Here is a 19676-nt window from a genome sequence, read left to right as displayed (position 1 = left end):
ATGTGATATTGTAATAGAAGAGAGTAGTATATACTCCTTGGTTTCACTTGTAGTAAAAATTAATAAAATAGATGCATAATTAACAATGTCTACATAGAAAATATATGGAAGGATATGTTCTAAACTATTAAGCTTTGATACATCTGGGAAATGAGTTGAGGGGAGACGTGGGAAACTGAGGCTTTTCATTTTTACTTCATATTATTCTATACTCTTTCTTATAAAAATAACAGACATACATTTCTTTTATAATATGTTTTTTAAAGTCTATTTGCCTCTCTTAAAAAAACCTTTTATGTTTAAGGGACACTCTAATGGGTTGTGAATTAGAATAGGCTCCTTCCTCAGACCTACTGTTTATATTCTCTGGTGCTCAAAAACTAGACTGATTCATCTATAAAGCTTCATATCAAATAGTGACTATTCAACATAGTTTTTATTAAACATTTTTTTTCTCTTTTTAAGACATATAAGTTTCATCTTTTAAAAAGGTCATATTGTCTTTAGCAAAGAAGATAGCTACATGCACACACAGATTATTTAGACATTTCTTCAGCTGCTTTGTTATTTTTATTATAATATTTTGTCAGTATTTCCTTTCTCATATTTAATTATACTTATAATAATCCTCCATCTGAATTTTAAAGTTTCCCAAAAACAGACATTACAGTTTAAAGAGATTACCAAATCCCATTTGTCCCTGCATTAGCTCCACTGTACTGAATTTTACCTTGTGGGCAACCTAGGTCTCATCAGATATTCCTTACCAAGTGTTTGGAGAAGGTATATTATTAGGGCACAAATTTATTTTGCAGGTGACAATACACTCCTAAACCTAAAGGTCATGGTTAAATAAATGTCACAGAAAGCCTACATGAGTGAGCTCAAATAAACATTCATAAATGAATGTTAACAAAATTCAATTATAAGCTGCCAGATCCTTGCTTTCCTGTTGTTGCTGAAGGTTAAGTTACACTGAGAATAAAAGTGTCTTTAAGTTTCTGCCTGATTTACTTAATGCCTTTCCCAAATAGTCTTGACTTTGTGATATTCTCTGGGACTTATAAAGGCAGCAGATAGCATTTTTTAGTACTAACCTCTGCTGCTTCAGAAAAAGTTTAATTTTAAATTATAGCAACATTCTGTTAACAAATATAACTGCCCATGTGTAAAAATGAAATGAGGGAAAAATATAATAGGTGATTTAGAGGAAGAGAAATGAATGATGTGAAATAGAAAAATGAATTATATTTGCTTAAAGTGAGATAATGCATTACACATATGGACAGCTAAAAAAACAAAAACGGTCATTGGCTCCAACTGTCTCATTTTATGGATGAGGATCAGAACTGTGGTCTTCAGTCTGCAATTCACTGGTTCCCACTGTACCACGATGTGTCTACCTATATGCACATACTTCTGCATGTGCACTTTATGTTTCTAAACATGCCTACTATGGCCCAGCAGTTCCATTTCCTAGACATATAGCCAATATCTGGATGAGTGCTTATGTCCACCAAAAAATATGCATGAGATTATTTATGGCAGCATTGTTCTTGATAGCCAAAATCTATAGGAAGGAAAGAAGAAGAAAGGGAAGGAGAGGGGAAAAAAGAAGAGGGAACAGGAACCCAAATATAAATCAATAATAGAATTCCTAAATAAATTGTAATGTATTTGTACAATGGAATATTCCATAGCTCTTTTAAATTAAAAGACTGATTCATAGGGCCATATGGATGAATCTCAAGAAGTATATTGTTGAATGAAGGAAGCAAGACGCAGAAAAATATAGAGTGCATGTGTTTCTTTATAAGTCTGTTTGTAAGCTTCTTGAGGGCAGGGACCGTTAGTCTGCATGTGTAGATCTCTAGCATCTAGTGTATTATCCAGCAATGGAACGTGTGATCAATATGTATTTATTTTGATGGCAAATATATGATAGAGAAGAAGATACAGGGAAGCACCTAGTATTTTTATAATGAGAAAAACAATAGGAAATATAGGGAACAATTCTTTATTTCCTGTGTTTATTCCAGGACACAGCATACAGAAACCTGAAATTTTAATACAATATTAACTATAACTGACACTTGGCTGGATGTGAACGGAACTAGACTATGGTAATATTTCAAACTGTTTCAAAGCAGACAGTGCCAATGGAACCTATGATTTGATCCCAGGATTCATTTAACTGTAATATCAAGTACATGTCATAGTTTTTAAAATTCCTATTTTTGGCCTTAATGGGGAGGAAGTCTTCTCAGCTCCTTTTCTTATTTCTTACTCAGTGCAACATGAATGCTAAGTTAATTGGCCAGATTCCAGCATATGGATACATCATGCTTTTGAGGCTTTGTGCCTTGAGATCTAAATGAACTTCTATTAGAAGGCATTTTCTGACTCCTTTTCTTCTGGCATTGCTGAGGTTTGGGCCACTCTCACCATAATAATAAAACATTACATTTCTTCCTTTGGGCATGTGTTTTTCTTGGGGACCACCAGGAGGTAAGAGGATAGACCAAAGTAGGATTTATAAATACTACCTAATTTTTTTTTTCAAAATATAAAATCCCAGTATTATAGGTAATGACAACAGTCAGTCAGATTGGTAGTATTGGTTATCCCTAGTGTCCTCCAAATGGTAAATTCAGGTTTTGGAGGGTCCAGTGATCTTATGCAAATGGTAAAATTTCAGGGTAGAATAGCAGGTCAAGGAAGTGTGAATTATGGATCTCTTGGGAGATGCCACTATAATGTTATAATAAGGCCAGCCTTTAATAGTACTTCATTTCTTCTTTCCTAAACACATAACACAGAGTCCTTATGATCCTCTTTTGCCTGCCATTTGTACCTGAGGCATTGATTGTGTTAATGGTGGCATTACAGCCTTTTACTCTTGAAAGTTTATTATGTGGAAAAAACCCTGAAGTCTGAAGGAGAGGCAAGCTCCTGTTTGAAAAAGATGTACCCTACTAATTGTAGATTACACAGGCCAGATGAATTCAAGTCCTGGGGAAGCCACAGGAAGAAATAATCAATTTGCAATCATCTATAGAAGCAGTGGCTACTGAGCTGCGATTAATGCAGTGTTGTGAGCAGCTAGTTGTACCAGAGCAAGTTCACTTTGTAAATATTGACTGATGGGATTTCCATTCTTCCAGTAGGAAATTTTCATCAACGGGTAAAGAGACATGATCCTAACCATTTAGGTGGGTGGAAAATAACATCTGATGGTGATATTTTTTTCTAAGGGCATTTGTGAAGTGCTGAACATGCAAAGCTGAGATGAGAAGATCCTATTGTCCTTAATCTTTACCTACATTACCTTTTTAAGAAGTCTATTCTTTTTCACTTTAACACTTTTTTTTTTTTATGAGAGGTTAAATTAAGTGCTCAATGATTTCCTATTACTGTAATATCTAGGTAAGTTCTGTACAGCTTGTTATTATTGCAGCTTTCTGGAAACATTGTATTATAGCTCAGGGAAAACAAATTTTTTGTTCTTTCCTTTCTTGCTGGTGTTACCAGCCCAGAGCACAACTTTGGACCCCTTGGACTCTTTGTAATCAGAAAACTTTTCGAATAGACAAGTTAGCTTGCCAGTAGCACTTAGATTTCATGTTTTACCCCCTTGTGATTTTAAAATGTAAGCATGTATGAAAAGAATTGATTCAATGACATTACAAACAGATATCAAGAATGTCTACCAACCTTTTTGTGAACTTCTCCCAAAATTCACAGAGGCAGGAGGTTAATTCATGTGGAAATGGGTAAGTTCACATATAATGCTTTCATTCTTTGTCGTCTTGCCCATTTTTACCAAACCCAAGAGTTGCCCCTTAGTGTTCACTTGTGCTCTGAGCAAATACCCGGCCATTATCAGGCAACAGAAGATTTGGTCAGACTTTCTTTCTCTTTCTTTTCTTTTCTTTTCTTTTCTTTTCTTTTCTTTTCTTTTCTTTTCTTTCCTTTCCTTTCCTTTCCTTTCCTTTCCTTTCCTTTCCTTTTCCTTTTCCTTTTCCTTTTCCTTTTCTTTCTTTCTCGTTCTTTCGTTCTTTCTCTTTCTTTCTTCCTTTCTTTCCTATCTTTCTTCTTATTTTTTCATGAGAGACTCAGAGGGAGAAGCAGGCTACCTGCAGGTGGGCCAATGCAAGACTCAATCCCAGGACCCAGGCATCATGACCTGAGCCAAAGGCAGATTCTCAACCACTGAGCCACCCAAGTGCCCCTAAATTTTCAATTGTTCTTTAAATTTCATCACTGAACTGAAATGAATCTTCATTTGTTACTGGTAAATTTTAAATTTAGATATTCTGAAAATTCTTGGGGACAATTTTTTTACCTTATTGGTCTCAAATTAAAATGGTTTGTTCTTGATTTAACATCTATTGCTTAAAAAAAAAAAAAATCTATTGGGCAGCCCCGGTGGTGCAGTGGTTTGGCGCCGCCTGCAGCCCACGGCGTGATCCTGGAGACCTGGGATCGAGTCCCACGTCAGGCTCCCTACATGGTGCCTGCTTCTCCCTCTGCCTGTGTCTCTGCTTCTCTCTCTCTCTAGCTGTGTCTCTATGAATAAATAAATAAATAAAATCTTTAAAAAAAATCTATTGCTGACAGATATAATGAAATCCTGGTATTGAGAGAAAAGACATCTCACATGGAAAAAAAGAAAAGATATACTCACAAATGCAAACTCTAAAGTGATAATGTTAAGTTGTAGATAAAAGCTGGTTGAAAGGGCACCTGGATGACTCATTTGGTTAAGCATCTGCCTTCAGCTCAGATCATGATTCTAGCGTTGTGGTATCAATCCTGCATTGGGCTCTCTGCTCAGTGGGGAGTCTGCTTCTCCCTCCCCTATACCCCTCTCCCCAGCTTGTGCTCTTGCTCTCTTGCTCTCTCTCTCAAATATATAAATGAAAAAAAAAATCTGGTTGAAAATAAATCTCAGTGAGTCCCTGAGAATTGTGTAACGGTCTTATGTCGATTTCTTGCTTTGCAGTTTAACTCAGCTGCTAAGCAGCTGATAGAATGGGATAAGCCTCCTGTGCCAGGAGTTGATGCTGGAGAATGTACCTCAGCAGCAGCCCAGAGCAGCAATGCCCCAAAGCACTCTGATACCAAGAAGAACACCAAAAAGCGGCACTCCTTTACTTCCCTCACCATGGCCAGCAAATCCTCCCAAGCATCCCAGAACCGCCACTCCATGGAGATCAGCCCTCCTGTCCTCATCAGCTCCAGTAACCCCACAGCGGCTGCGCGGATCAGTGAGCTGTCCGGGCTTTCCTGCAGTGCCCCTTCTCAGGTAAATCATATAAAGGTATGAAAAGAGGTTGGAAACAAAGTAACCTACCCACAAACATGTTTGTTCACTAGCTGGAAAATGCTATTTATTTTTGCCTTCAAAAGATAGTAACTTTCCTTTAAAAAAAAAAAAAAGAGAGAGAGAAAATAATAGCTCTCCTGGGAAGCCTTTTTCTTTCTTCATTCTGTAGATAGAAAAATGGAGAAGAGAAAACTAACCTGAAACTACTCAGTCATTTTCAAAGGAAGGATCAGAAATTACAAAATGATTTAAGTAATAAGTTTCAAGCAACTGCTCAGTTTTATAGAACCTTGTTTGTCATGGGACTACTTTGGAAGATCTTGCCAACTAAAATCTTATCTTCATCCAAACTGAAGATGCTGTGGTTGAAACTGATAGTTGACAGTTGCTTTCATCTGTGTACCTTACCCTGATACTTAGGCTTCCCAGTAGGAGTTACAGAGAAAAAAAAAAAGAAAGGACATGAAGAAACATTTAATTTAATTTAGGAATTAACCATATTTTTTTAAAAAACCTCATAAGTTCATCAAGGCTTTGGACTATCTTCAGAAGTAGCTGCACATTATTCTTGTGTTAGTAAGAATACACAAGGTGATTGGAAACACGCATGCAGTCAGCAGGCATTTATTGAGTGCCTCATTGGTTAGACCCTCCTAGGCACCATGTACACTGCAATAAGGAGCTATAGGACTTCCCTATATTAGGCCTTCATTCTGGACTGTAAAATGAGCCCACCTAAGTCACAGGGCTACTATAATTATCCAGTTAGATGACAGCTATATTTTTCCTCAACCCAAAGGTCAGAGAGCCCAATCCAAAGCAGTCTGTCATAAAGGAAGAAATTTCTTTCAAGTCTCATATTTAATTTTTAAAATTCATGCAGATTTTACATTCTACTTTGTAATATAGCTGTAGTTTTTTTTTTTTAAACACAAGGATTATTTCCTTTAAAGAAAAAGAAACAAATACATAGTCTTGGTCCTCAGAAAGTTTTCAGTTTAATTAAAATGGCTGTTTTGGGCCACAGAATAAATATGTACAACATAGTTTTCGGTATTCCTTGCCAATTTTATTAAAAATTTTTTTCTCAAAAAAAATTTTTTTTCTCAGCCTCATTTCTTTGACCTTGCTCCTTTAGATTCATCCTGCATGTTGTGAGTTAAATGCATTCATTTTCTGAATAAGATTCTGATTTATTGGTGTTTTTTAGGTGGTGGGGAAATGAAGCTTTTGATCTTATGAGGGAACGAGGATATACAGACATACCTCACTAGAACATAAGTGTGATGAAGGGAGAGGTCTTTGTTTTTTGTTCACCAATATATCCCAAGTGTCAGACATACAATAAACACTCAGTAAATATGTATTGAATAAATGAGATACTTGAAAAATAGGTAGAAAGGAGAGCTATGTTACTTTATATGTAACTTTATATGTAACTAATTGCACCTATGTGAAAAATAAGCATGGGTTATAGATTGGAGTAAGGAATACCAATTGAGGTCGCTCTGGAAAGGTTCAAAAGATTTTTGAATAAGGTTCTGATGGAGGTGGCTAGTAAAGATGGCCATTCAGTATAAGAAAATTGAATCATTTGTGTTTTTTATTTGTGACCTAGCAACGTTTGCACAATGATGTTTTGTTAAAATAAAAGGTATAGTTCTGGTAAGACAGTGGCAACTCAGAATACGAGTAGCTTTAAAAAATAGACAGTAATCTTTTGGCATTAGAGAAAATTAAAAGAGAAAGGATAAACCTACCATTTATATCTTTTGTAGAGAATTCAGCAGTCAGGTGTGAGCATGTCTGACGCTGCCACACCAGAGCTGGGAATGAAGACCATAAAAGTAGAGCTATTTTTGTTTTGGTTGGAGTAGCTTAGGAAACAAGGCTCTCTCTGTGTTCCATTAAAACAGCTTCCCCTTCAACTGTTCCACCCCTCCTCTTGTATTCTAATTCATTCTGTTTTAGGTGGTAATGTGTTGCCTCAGGGATAAGTTATTTGAACATCTCCGATGGGAGATGTTTCAAGTGCTGCCTAGCTTCTCCAGCCCAGGTTTACAGAAAACAATTCCCTGTCTAGCTCACTGTGTACATTGGAGGGAACCACAGTCCATGATCAAGCAATACGTGTATGTAGCATAGGTGATGGGCAAACACTCTCCTACCTGTGGAGATCAGTGTACATGGAAAGATGACTCATGTTAATACTGTTGAAAATAGGACTGTCCTTTTTCTCTGCCCTGCAAAGGACCAGTCAAGAGATTTGACTTCTCCTGCTCTGACCCTTTTTCCTTTTCTTTCTTTTTATTTTTTATTTTGACAATGCTGAGAAGAAGGATGTTTTATTATCCTGACTTGCCCCATTTTCTCTCTTGCTTTTCCTTAATTAGGTTTGGTTGCACTTAGAAAATCTGAAGTAAGGAGCCCAAAGAAGTGAGTGTTAATTTTTCTATCACCTGAATGGAATCCACATGTAGGTAGTCAGTGATGATGTGATGGTGCTTTTCAGCTCACCTTTCCAGCATGGGGGTAGAACCTTATCCTCGTGTGTCTATATGGAATTTAGAGATCTCTCAATGACATCCAAATTCTAGTCAGCAGGATGGGGAAATGGACAGAAGAAAGGAGCAGAGGGCTTGCTTGCTATTACATTTGGTGACTATTGAGTGAAGGCAGAATTTTCAAATACCTAAATTGGGAAATTATTTATAGACTGTGCTGTCCAGGTGGGTCACCAAAACAAATACGCACAGATGTCTGTGACATCTGTGAAAGCAGATGATGCTCTAAATAAATAAGCCTTTTTGTCTCCTTCTCTGTCTCCACGCATATTTTTTGGTCTCTGCCAGCTGCAGGAATGCTTCATAATATTAAGTGTTTTTGTGGCATTTTTTTGAATTAACAATGGCTCCAAGGGAGCCAGAGGTGCACGCACTCATTTCCATTTGCTTTCCTTACCTCTTTCCCTCTCCACAGAGTCCTTGTGGAGGAGCCAAAACTAATTTGCAGTTCCATGAGGAAGAGAGAAAACAGGAGAAAGTTGTTCCCAACTCCGGCATTTATTCTGGGCATACTCACCACTCAGCCAGTTTACTTGTGCTTTAGTCATTCTCTGGTGACTTTTATCTCTTATTTTACTCAGTGTTAGGAGTGGCCCTGTGTTGGCTGGGGTTTGCAGAAGTCTCAGTATTCACTGCTTCCCTCCCGTGTCCATGATAGCGGACACCTTAGAGGGCATCTGGTCCAGCTTCTCACAGGCTGTGAGGTGTTTTGTCCAAGACCATGAGCTCGTTAGCAATTAACTATCTTGACTCCCAGTTTGTGGCTTTTAGAGAAACATCGATCAATCAGGAGATCATTCTTAGATATCTATAGGGTCAGGCCCAGGAAGCTGTATTTTGGTGGGGTTTTTTTTTCTACCCCGAAGATTCCATAACAATGACATGCACTTTGAAGTGAGCTTCATTGTATCTTCTGAGAAAGACTCCATCTTTTATGTGGTGCCAACTTACAAATGTTCTTGTGGTGCGTATGTATATAAACATTTATTGGTTAAAACAGCTAAAGGCCATTGGATTTTATCCTAGAATGAAAACTCACTGTACTTCCCATTAAAAATTGATTGGAAATAGGCTTTGGTTCACAGGAGAGACAAAAAAGGAGGGTTTGGGGAGAAATTCTTGTTAGGGCATCACTTGGATCTGCTTAGTTTAAGCCTTTGGTTGAATTAGTATCTGAGCAAACAGGTGCAGATGTGATTTTAAAAGGATGTGGATTCCGTGTATAACACAGATTTATTTGTGAAAATAAATTGTATGCTGTGATGCTGGTTTTCCCTGGCCTTGGTGAGGCCTAACTCAGCGGGGAAACTCAAGTTTCCTTCGGGCCTCTGAGAACTAATCTCTGAGCTTTTCTTTGTCCTGATAATCTTTTTCTTAATTTATAGGAATTGAGGGAACTACGTTTGGGATTAAGTTTTATTACAAAAGGCCCTGCATTGTTGGAGTATCATTGTTTCCTTGGGGAAACAAGTCACCAGCCAACCACATTCCTTTAATAGTGGAGGAAAATTGTCCCATTTGTACAGGAACCCACGTGCCTCCATCTGCAGCATCAAGTGATGACAGCATTCTGCAGTTGGACCTGATCTGCAACCTGAGTGAAATTGATTGAGTAACTGAACACAGGCAATGAAATGGCCTGAATAACTCAATTTCTTTCTAGTAAATTAATCTTGGATAGTATCAGGGATAAGACACCTTTGAAAACAGCTAATTTTGCTTGACATTGTTCCTTTAAAGGTTTTATAAATAATTACCTGCTCTAGGCATGTCTAGGCAGCTGCATTTTAATTATGCATCCCCACTGAAGAGTAGAAGTCATGAAAAATGATCCTGAGAATAACAAAATACCTTAAGCATTTCACAAAGATTTGCATATTGATAGACAGGTGAGTATTCAGCCACGATGTACCTTCCCAGAATCTTCAGGAGAATTGCTAGTGGGCTCGTCAAGCATCAGACTAACCATCTGAAAGGTCAGTTTGGTTCACAGTGGCATCCCAAGTGAGGCAGCATGTCATTGCAAATGCCAACAGCAGTTGAATTCTGTATGTAAAACATCACAGTGGCCAGTACTTATCATGTGACCACCCAGTGTTGAGTACCAATTAGGTCATCAGTAAATGTTGATTGAATAAACTGAAAGAGTTTCTGCCTTCCCCAAATCATAAAAACTTACAGATATTATTTTTTAAAATTATAACTCATCTCCCCAAGGTTTAGTCTGTACAGTCTATTGTATTAAATGTAGTTGTCTTTCAATTAACTTTTTTTTTTTTTTGACAGGTTCATATAAGTACCACCGGGTTAATTGTGACCCCACCCCCCAGCAGCCCAGTGACAACTGGCCCCTCATTCACTTTCCCATCGGATGTTCCCTACCCAGCTGCCCTTGGAGTGAGTACAGCCTCTCTGGTCTCTGTTTCTCTCTTAGGTATTTAGTCCCATTAATCTGGCACACCCACCTCCTAACACCTGCAGTTTATATTGACACTTGCTAGGTGGGTGTGGATCTCTTTCATCTGTTATCTCTATTAATCTTACAGGAAAAATGAGAAGGTTTCTTGCCTACAGCCTGCATAATTTTAGCAGTAAGGATCAGTGGCCTGAAGCCATTAGAAGAGTTCTATAGAATACTTTTAATTTTCATTAACGTTCAGCCTGATTTCCCAAAGGCTTAACCTAAAATTTCTTTTTCATTTCTTTTGAGTTTCTAGACTTTAATTATTTCTTTCAAAGACACATTTATAGAAATACTGAGGAAACAGGAATCCCAAAAGCTAAGCTGTTTGCTTTCAGTCACATGATGAGTCGATTCCAAATCTCTCCATTTATGATTCAGCTTTTGGTTTCTTGTCTTCCTCTACGATAGCTGCAGCTTTGCTGCCTTGGAAGCCTCTCTCAGATTGTCTTGATTTTCTTTGTGAAGACATAGCATCGTACAGAGTCTAAACACTAATTGCTTTACAACACCCTCATAGGAGGAATTAATAGGAGAAATGAGGGCAGCCAAGGGAGATAGATACATAGAAGAACACTATGGAGAGAAAATTAAAAGAGAAGAAACAAGCAGTTTCTAAACTCAACCTTACATAGCAGAAACACAATTGTTTACATCCCAGTTTCCTGGGGCACCTGGGTGGCTCAGTGGTTGAGCATCTGTCTGCCTTTGGTTCAGGGCGTGATCCTGGGGTCCTGGGATGGAGTCCCACATCAGGCTCCCCACAGGGAGCCTGCTTCTCCCTCTGCCTATGTCTCTGCCTCTCTCTGTGTCTCTCATGAATAAATAAATAAAAATCTTTAAAAAATAAAAATAAATAAATCCCTGTTTCCTGAAGTTACAGGCAGTTGAACTACAAGGAACCAGCAATTGTGAGACATCTCTCATCCAGGCCATTGCTTTGGCTTATGTTCTCAGACTGTTTCTTTCAGTGCTAAATCAAATGAGAATAGAAAAGATGACCAAATCAGATCTCCCCAGTGGGCCCTGCCCCTATAAGTTGATTTATAGAGTCTCACCTGGCTATGATGCTCTCAGAGAAACAGCATGGCCCAATGATGTGGACACAGACTTGGATTGGAAGCCCAGCTCAGCCGCTTACTTGTTTACATGACCATGAAAAGTTACTCAACCTCTTTAAGCTTCAGTTCCTCTACCTGTAAAATGAAACCAATACTATCTACTTTGAAGAGTTAGTACCATGCCTAGAATGTAGTAGGGGATGACTATTACTGATCTCTCTATTGAGGACTGTTGCGAGGTGGGCCTGTGATTGTGCGAATGCCTTGGAGGGCCTGCCTGGTCCATTGTGTTATGGTTTCTCTGCTCTCTGTACCAGGAATAGGGAGGCTTCTAAGCAGCTGGTTTGTTTTTAGGTTGTAGATTTTATATATGTTGTAAAGATTATGTTTCCTTCTGCTAGAATGCTTAGAGCCAAATCTGTACCCCCCTCCAACTAAGACCTCACAACATATTAGCACATTAGTCAAGATGTCGGCTCCATCTAGTTTTATTGTCCTCATGTTCCTTTTGTCTCACTTTACTTTGAAACAAGGTGGGATATAAATAAATGTGGAGTTATTACTGAGCCTGACTTAGACTTTAGAAAACTTTTTATAGAGTTAAGCATGTTCTTGTATTTAAATGGAAGTTAATAATGTTCTGGTTAGGAGTTAAAGTTGTATTTTTTTTTTTTTTTTTTTAATGTTCCCAAAACAATTACAGCTGCCTTGATAGTACCACTGTTTGGTGTAAGAAAAGTTGTGTTGATTCTTCTGGGTAGAAAAAATTCAGTTAACTTTTATTAAAATGTGGTTTCCATGAGATTCTGTTAGCCTCGGGTGTTTTGACCAGAGCCAAGTTCCATAATCACCCTGCCCTCCTTTCTCCAGAAAAGACTCTCCTTTCCTTCCTGCTCTTCTACCCCAGTATATACACAACCAGTTGGTATTTCCATTTCCAGATGACTGCTTCACATGGAAAAATTCTAGCATAATTTCTTGAGTGAAAAAGGCTGCTTTTTCTGATCTTAGAAAAATTAATTAGTGGAAAAGACAGAGCTGGCTGAATTTCAGCCCTTGTGGGCTGAAAATTTTACAGTGTAGTAAAAGGCCAGTTGCTCTTCGCTAGAGGCACACTGTAGGGCAAGTCAATGGGACAGGTCACAAGAGAGTATGAATATACAAAAATTAATTTACATTCAACCATTTCATCCTCGGATTATATAAGAAAGCCTGCATGTTAAACAAGAGGAAGGTTTATTAAACAGTATGTCTACTGTGCCAATTCCATTTAATGAAAAACTAATTATAAACAGACCTGTCTGTCATCCCAGGAGATGTCTAGATCTCAAAGTCCCTGGTAGGTTGGCAGAAATGTTTTGGATTTAATATGTTAGGTTTAAGTGGAAAAAAAATCTCAGTAGCATGTACCCTATATCTTACATTAATCATGGCAAGTATCCTATTTAAAATCTGAAATATTGGGACACCTGGGTGGCTCAGCGGTTTAGCACCTGCTTTTGGCCCAGGTCATGAGTCCCACATCAGGCTCCCTGCATGGAGCCTGCTTCTCCCTCTGCCTATGTCTCTGCCTCTCTCTCTGTCTCTCTGTTTCTCATGAATAAATAAATAAAATCTTCAAAATAAAATCTGAAATATTTTCTAAGAATTTGAACACTGTCACAGCAATAGTATGCAGCTTGGTAGAAAGGAAACCATGTTTTTTGTGGTGTGGATTTATTAGAATAGGAAATGAAAATTATTTCTAGTATTTTTGTCATGAATTGAGACTTTGGAATCTTTTATGCAGAATGAAGTTAGGAGCATATTGTCCTATACATTTCACATATAACAGTTAAAATGTTAGATATCTAATATTAAGAGCAAAACTGGCATTATTTCTATCTAATGTAGACATCTGGCTATTAATAGTAACGAGGGATTTTTTTCCAATTAATTTTATGAAGGGAAGAGGGTGAGGATCTATGTTAGTCTTGTATTTCTGCACAAGGGCAGAAGAACTCTTAAATAAGTGATTAATAATCCCTGATTCCCTGTACCAGCTGAGAGGTGTTTTAGCTGCAAGATGTCACAAGTTAGGCAGGTCAGTTAAAGGCCAAATACGGCCCATGGCCAACTTATAGATAGATTGCATTCCAAAAATGCGTAACCCTAACTAAAAGAATTTAACACGTACACACATAGTGTGTGTATTTAAAGAAGTAAATTAAATGAGGTCAGGTTCTCAGAATAGCCAATATGTACTTAGCCCATTGGAGCCCATGGTGGAAGGCTCAGTAGGACTTAACTGCTATTGTCAGCATCAGAGAAGGGCTCTGGAAGAAGGGTAATGAACTGCCAACCTCTGTAGTTTGAGAGGTACAAGTTGAGCCTTTGGAATTGATGGGAATTCTAAAAATCAGGACTAGGGGTAGGATGTGGCCAGAATGTTCACAGCAGCAGCGGAAAAGGACTCTGGCATCTCAGGAACCGAGGCCTCTCAGTCCGTATCATATTGTCCTAAGGGAGGTAGAAGCACAGAATGTTTTCTCATTTGCAAAAAGCTCATTGAGGATCTGTTAACGTCTGTCTGTGGGAGCTGGGTGACAGCAATATAAGGATGAGCAAGACAGTTTTCTCACTTCAGAGTCTCATGAATCATAATAACAGCTTCTATTGATTGGGTTTGTGCAGTGCTTGAGGGCACCGGGAAAGGCAACTTTACCTAAGCTATTATAGTTATAACTCCATCTCACAGATTGGTATATTAAGGCATAGAGACCTTATGTAACAGATACAAAGTCAGTTAACTAGCATTAGGTATCTCTTCTTACAAATCAAATCTAGAACAATAAATCCATCATTTGTGAGAGAAATTCCATTCTTGAGAGATTTTTAAAAATTGCCAAATTCTTCACTACATCTTCCCTTTGAGACATAATCATCTAAGCACCTATTTCTATTTTTTTTATACATTCTTTAATTTTATTTCTTTTTCTTCATAGCTGTACCCACAACTGATGGGCTTAATTCGGTGAGCATCCAGTTGAAACTTAAGACTTAGGACCTTCCATCTTTATCTTAATTTTATTGAATTCTGACACCTAAGTTTTTTTTTTTTTTAATCACTAGTGTCAGTATTCTCACTTTTCTTCTTCCTACTCATTGTCATAAACTAAAGCAGACCATTTATATAATTGCACAAACACTGCTTTACACAGCGATGCTGCCGAAATTGCCAACACTCCTGACTTGAGGGAGCATGACCATGCAGCAGCTTCAACTGTTTCTCCCCTCAGCCTATATACATGCGTCTGAGTTCAGTACACAGGGAGGCTGTTCAGAGATGTTGATGTGTAGGGTGAAGGTGGGTTGATTGGAAATCAGATGTTTAGGAAAAAAAGGATGCTGGTATTGGGAGATATCACATGCTATGTGCCCAGGAACCCAGAAATGCCCAAAGTCTCTCCTGCCAGTCACTCTTACATGGGAAATGAAATGGGTGTGAGGGAAATGCACACCTAAAGGGCAATTGGAAAGAAAATGAATCTTTTATTGTCAGTTGAACTTGTGCCCCAAACTACTTTTCTGGTGAGGTGGCCTACAGCCCATGGCCCAGGCTTAAAACCTGCTGGATCTTGTCACCTTTCTTTAGCCACATTCAGACCTAACCACTCTTTGGTCACATGAAAGAGCAAAAAAAAGGAGAAAGCACCAGAAAGGAGTGGTATCATCTCCATGTACTTAAGCTTTTCACTCACAATGTCCACTAGCAGTTGTTGCTTGTCTGGCTTAGAATCCAGCCCTTTCAGAGAGGACAGTTCTTTTCTGGTGTTCATTCTATCAAGGGCTGCCCTAAGAGGCTGAGCCAAGATTGGAATCTGTGTTTTTTGAGCCCCAAAGCCCATACTCCTACTGTGTAAAGCCGATGCTGCTCTCAAGATCAGTAGGTCAGGGCAACAGAACCTGGCAATGGCAAAGGATGATTACTACACATTAGCAGACTACAGTCCTGTTTTTAAGCTAAATGTTATTCAGAAATAGTAATTCTTGCCTCAGACCATTAGCACAGACTATAAACAGAAGATCTGAATCTATAAAAATGTAAGGAGGAAGCTCATTTTTTTTTAAATATTTTTTTAAAGATTTATTTATTTATGATAGACATAGAGAGAGAGAGGCAGAGGGAGGGAGAAGCAGGCTCCATGCCAGGAGCCTGACGTGGGACTCGATCCTGGGGCTCCAGGATCACGCCCTGGGCCAAAGGCAGGCGCCAAACCGTTGAGCAACCCAGGGATCCCCAGGAAGCTCATTTTTAATATATATTGGAATAACTTCCAATTTTCTACATTAGTATTTCTGTGATGTGGCACATAGTTTGTAGACACCTGTGCTTTGATAATATAAACCTGCTACATTACATAAAATAAAATTATAAGTGAGCTGCTTTTTAAACCCCTATTAAGTTAGTATTAGTATGCAATGTCTAGTGAAAATGGCATTTAAGTGCGACATTTGGTTCTCAACGATATTAACAAAATATTATTAGCAAAATATGATCTGTACTTCTTGCAGGTCCATAGATGTTTTTTGCTGCTGATGGAGATTGCATCTTGGCCTCTGAGGCCTGGTCTGGGCTGGACTATGAAATAATAAGCAGGTCTCTAGGTCATCTCCGGGTGAATGAAAGGCTGTGGTTTGCTCTGTAGAAATTTCAGGTCTTGCAGGATAGCAAACTGCCTGAAGCACAACACATAGTGAATTACCTTTTGAACTTCCACATCACCAGATTATTTCAGTTTAAGTTGTTTATAAAGCAACCCACAGAATTTCCTAGTCTGTCCCAGCCCTGGACTCACCAGAGCCCTATCATTTTACCAACCCCACAGGGCTGAACAACATCTAGGAATCTGATTTTAATCAGACTTTCTCTCTAGGTCTTTGTGTGCTTATGTTCCAAGTACACATGCACACACATGTGCACATTTCCCCAAAGATATGTAACCCAAGAGTGGGAAAAAAAAATCTGCCCAATTTTATTAAAACTATTTCAACCACAAAAAAAGAGATAACTGCATTTTCTCTCAAGCACAACCTTTGGGATCTTTCAGAATATCCTCTTCTAAGCTGTATCTCAAATGACTTCTAAAAGTACTCTTTGTGAAAGGAATGTACATGAAGCATTTGTTTACTGTATTTTTTAACTGTCTCTCTTTTTTACACTTTGGTAACAGAATATGACATGTTTTTATCAGCTCTGTAGTTTTTGTTTTTGTTTTTGCCGTTTTCTACTTAGGGCTAATTTAGTGCAGCCTCTGTTTTAATAAAGTTAAGATATAACAGACTATTTTAATTTCCTTTCCTCTTGAGAATAGAATTCTACTCAGAGTGTGAAGTGGATCTTTTTAGTTCTCTGCCTTGGGTACTATTTTAAGTAATTTCTAGGAGCAGTTCTTGTTGGACTCCTTGTGTGCTCATATACTGGTCTTCTTGTCTTCCTCCTTCCCACAGCCAACTGTTTGGAGATTGGGCTTTGGAAGATTTAAGTGGAAATCAATTGAGTGGTAATTTTACAATCTCCATATATTATCCCATGTAGAGTCTAGACTTGTTATCTTGCCTGACAAGTCACCGATGTGTTGTTATTACCAGTGAACTGCCCAGGTCACATGTCCTAAGTGTTTTTACCAGGATTATCTTTGTTTCTCTCTATTCTGTCACTGGGAGGAGCCCGATTGGAATGAATGCTTGACCTTCTCCTGATTAAAGGTTTTGAAGACTCTAAGCCCCTGTATCTGCAATTCCAGAATTGTAGCAAATCTTATGGCTGCCATGTTTTGTATGGAGAGCGTGAGTGATGTTCATGCGGTTCTAACTTTTTGAGCTGCCCTCTGCCTTGTCCAAGTTAGTACTCTATAAGCAGCTCTGCACCTCATTTATTTCTGCACTAAGTATTCCACAGCACCTCCAGCTTCGGTATGGGAAAAAATCCTTCTTGAAAGTCATTTCAGCAAAAAATTAAATATAATGTGTGAAACAGTTGTAACATATGTCTAGAATTCTGAAATTTTTTTCTACTCAGTGTATTGTGTTTCTGGAACTATGTATATTAACAGATGAAGCAAATGTTGATTAGATGTGAATTATTATTTCAAAAAATAGAAGCAAGGTGACTGTTATGAACTATTTTAGAGACCATTCGATTTTAGAGCCATTTATGCTTTCTTAGGTGCATTCTCTAGTCTCCTTATTTCTCTTTTGATTCAGTTTTTACATTTAGTGGTTCAAAGATTTGGGGAGGTGGGGGTTCAGGCAAGTCTTTGTGTGCCTGTTTTCCCAGGAGTTTCAGTATACAGACCCTAAAGAATCATCTGGGGTTTATAGATCAGAAAGTAACAATTGCTCCATTGATTTTCAAAAGGCATGGAATCCTGTAGGCAGAACCCCATTAGGCTGTGCCCATAAAGGAACCAGCAGCTTTTCATTGGTGTACTTGTTAAAGATTACCAGCCTTGATAGTACTAAATTTCAAAAGCTGGCAAAGTTAAGAAAAGAATAAGCAAAAGTGGCAACAATAGCCTACTGATTGTGGCTTGCTATTGTTTGGGCTTTTTTGGAAACCAGGCATCAAAGGAAATTTTCTTCTGAAAGAGTCGTTTGAGATATAGTGCAGCTAAATTGTTTTGTGTTGTGTTTTAAGTTTCCAGTTACAGAAACAATCACAAATTAATTCCTAGCAAGCAGTGTGATGTTATAGCTGCCCCCTTGAAAAGCGTTGGAGTTCTTACCCAAGTCAATACTGAAAAATGCTATTAATCATAAAATTACATGCTGTTGTTCCATTTTTTTCTTTCCCCCTTCCCGAGCGTCCTTACTTACCTGTTTGCTGAAAAAGTTGCTGTGGCTCTAAGATCTTAAAGGAGAACAAGAGACGAGGTTTTTTTGTTGTTGTTTTTTTTTTTTTTTTAAAGAGGCTTTCATACAAGGTAGCCTGCTGGTTCTGCTCCCTGTGGATTCCATTAAAGTCTTTTCCAATGGATTCCTGATTCCTCTTCCCTCCCACTTCCCACGAAAGATGTAAATAAACTATTCATTATTATTTTCTTTCTTTTCTGCCTTTCTCCCCCCTCCACTCTCATACCAGACGATGAATCCTCCTCTTCCGCCGCCCCCTTTACTGGCCTCTACACCTCCAGGCGCTGCTGCTGCTGTTGCTGCTGTTGCTGCTGCTGGAGTGGGACCGAGGCCCACAGCGGGACCCGCTGACCAGATTGCACATTTACGGCCTCAGGCTCGCCCCAGTGTGTAAGTGAAGATGTCATTTATTACTGCTTTAAAGTCCACTTCAAGCTAGGCCCAAACAGCAGAGGTAGAGAAACACCTTTCTGATAGGAGCTGGTGACAGGCTTATGGCTCACCAAAGTGGTTTGTGTTCTGCAAACTTACACCCAGTCATGCATATAATGAGGAAACTGCTGAAACAAAATGGGTCCAACACATGAGCTCGCTAGGCAGCCATCGTGCAGCCATCCCTTTTACAGTTTAGGGAAACATCGTGTTTGCTTCTTCATACCGCCTTTTGTCTTCATTTTCGTTTCTTGCATGAGGATGCTAAGGAACAGGAAGGTATTCCCACACAAATCAGACTTAGAGGGAGCGTGCATGTGGAAAGCTGGAAATCCCCAGCAATAAGTATGCAGAAGAGCCTCATTGTCTCGTTCAAAGTTTACTGATGGCAGAAAAGAGCTACATTTTTATGGCCCCATCATGTGTGATTTTATACGCGGAACAGTTTAGAGCCCTGGTTAAAAAAAAAAAAAGAAAGAAAGAAAGAAAAAAACTATTCATTGGTTGGTGTTGCCTACTTAGTTTCCATTGTTGGTGGCACAGTCACCTTGCACTGTGGGGTGGTTTTGCACTATGATCTGGACTTTTTTTTCCTTTTGACTTTTTCAAATTCACTATTTTTCCTGGCTGAGCATATGAAAGCAGGTGCACCCCAGACCTCTAGGTTCAGCTTGTGTGTGGAAGGCAGCATGTTGTGCCTCCCAGTGGGATTTCATGCCATATGTCCTCATTTGGGGCTACTTCCCATGTCTAACAAGTGCCATTTGAAGAGCTCAGGTTTCCCAGTAGGTCCCTAATCCCCAGCAGCAAGCTAGACACTTTGGGAAGCTGGGTAATTCTTTCACACCCCACGAATACCATTTGGTCGGATAGTCACCTTCACACTGAGGGGGACCAGGTTGGCACTTCTTAATCAGGAAGGCCTCTGTCAATTG

General features: G+C 38.7%; 1 protein-coding gene and 1 long non-coding RNA gene across 6 annotated transcripts in view; one reads left to right on the top strand and one right to left on the bottom strand.

Annotated features, from left to right (window-relative positions):
* Window positions 1–19676, top strand: part of SH3RF1 (SH3 domain containing ring finger 1) — a 182955-nt gene that overhangs the window by 137011 nt on the left and 26268 nt on the right. For all 4 annotated transcript variants that reach the window (XM_072795940.1, XM_072795939.1, XM_072795942.1 and 1 more), the window contains 3 exons: window positions 5006–5308; window positions 10180–10290; window positions 18539–18699. In XM_072795940.1, coding sequence (XP_072652041.1) covers window positions 5006–5308; window positions 10180–10290; window positions 18539–18699 — 575 coding nt within the window. The remainder of the gene's footprint in view (window positions 1–5005; window positions 5309–10179; window positions 10291–18538; window positions 18700–19676) is intronic.
* On the bottom strand, window positions 2002–19542 carry LOC140615878 (uncharacterized). Of its 2 annotated transcripts, XR_012016387.1 has the most exons (4): window positions 18536–19542; window positions 18274–18307; window positions 11413–11550; window positions 2002–9939 (listed from the first exon to the last, which is right to left on the bottom strand). It is a non-coding gene; the product is annotated as an uncharacterized lncRNA (long non-coding RNA). The 2 variants fall into 2 exon arrangements; XR_012016386.1 differs by lacking the exons at window positions 2002–9939; window positions 11413–11550 and adding an exon at window positions 11585–16134.

Source organism: Canis lupus, chromosome 24, assembly GCF_048164855.1.
Source record: "Canis lupus baileyi chromosome 24, mCanLup2.hap1, whole genome shotgun sequence".
NCBI classification, from domain to species: Eukaryota; Metazoa; Chordata; class Mammalia; order Carnivora; family Canidae; genus Canis; species Canis lupus.
This window is presented reverse-complemented; position numbering and strand designations above follow the sequence as displayed.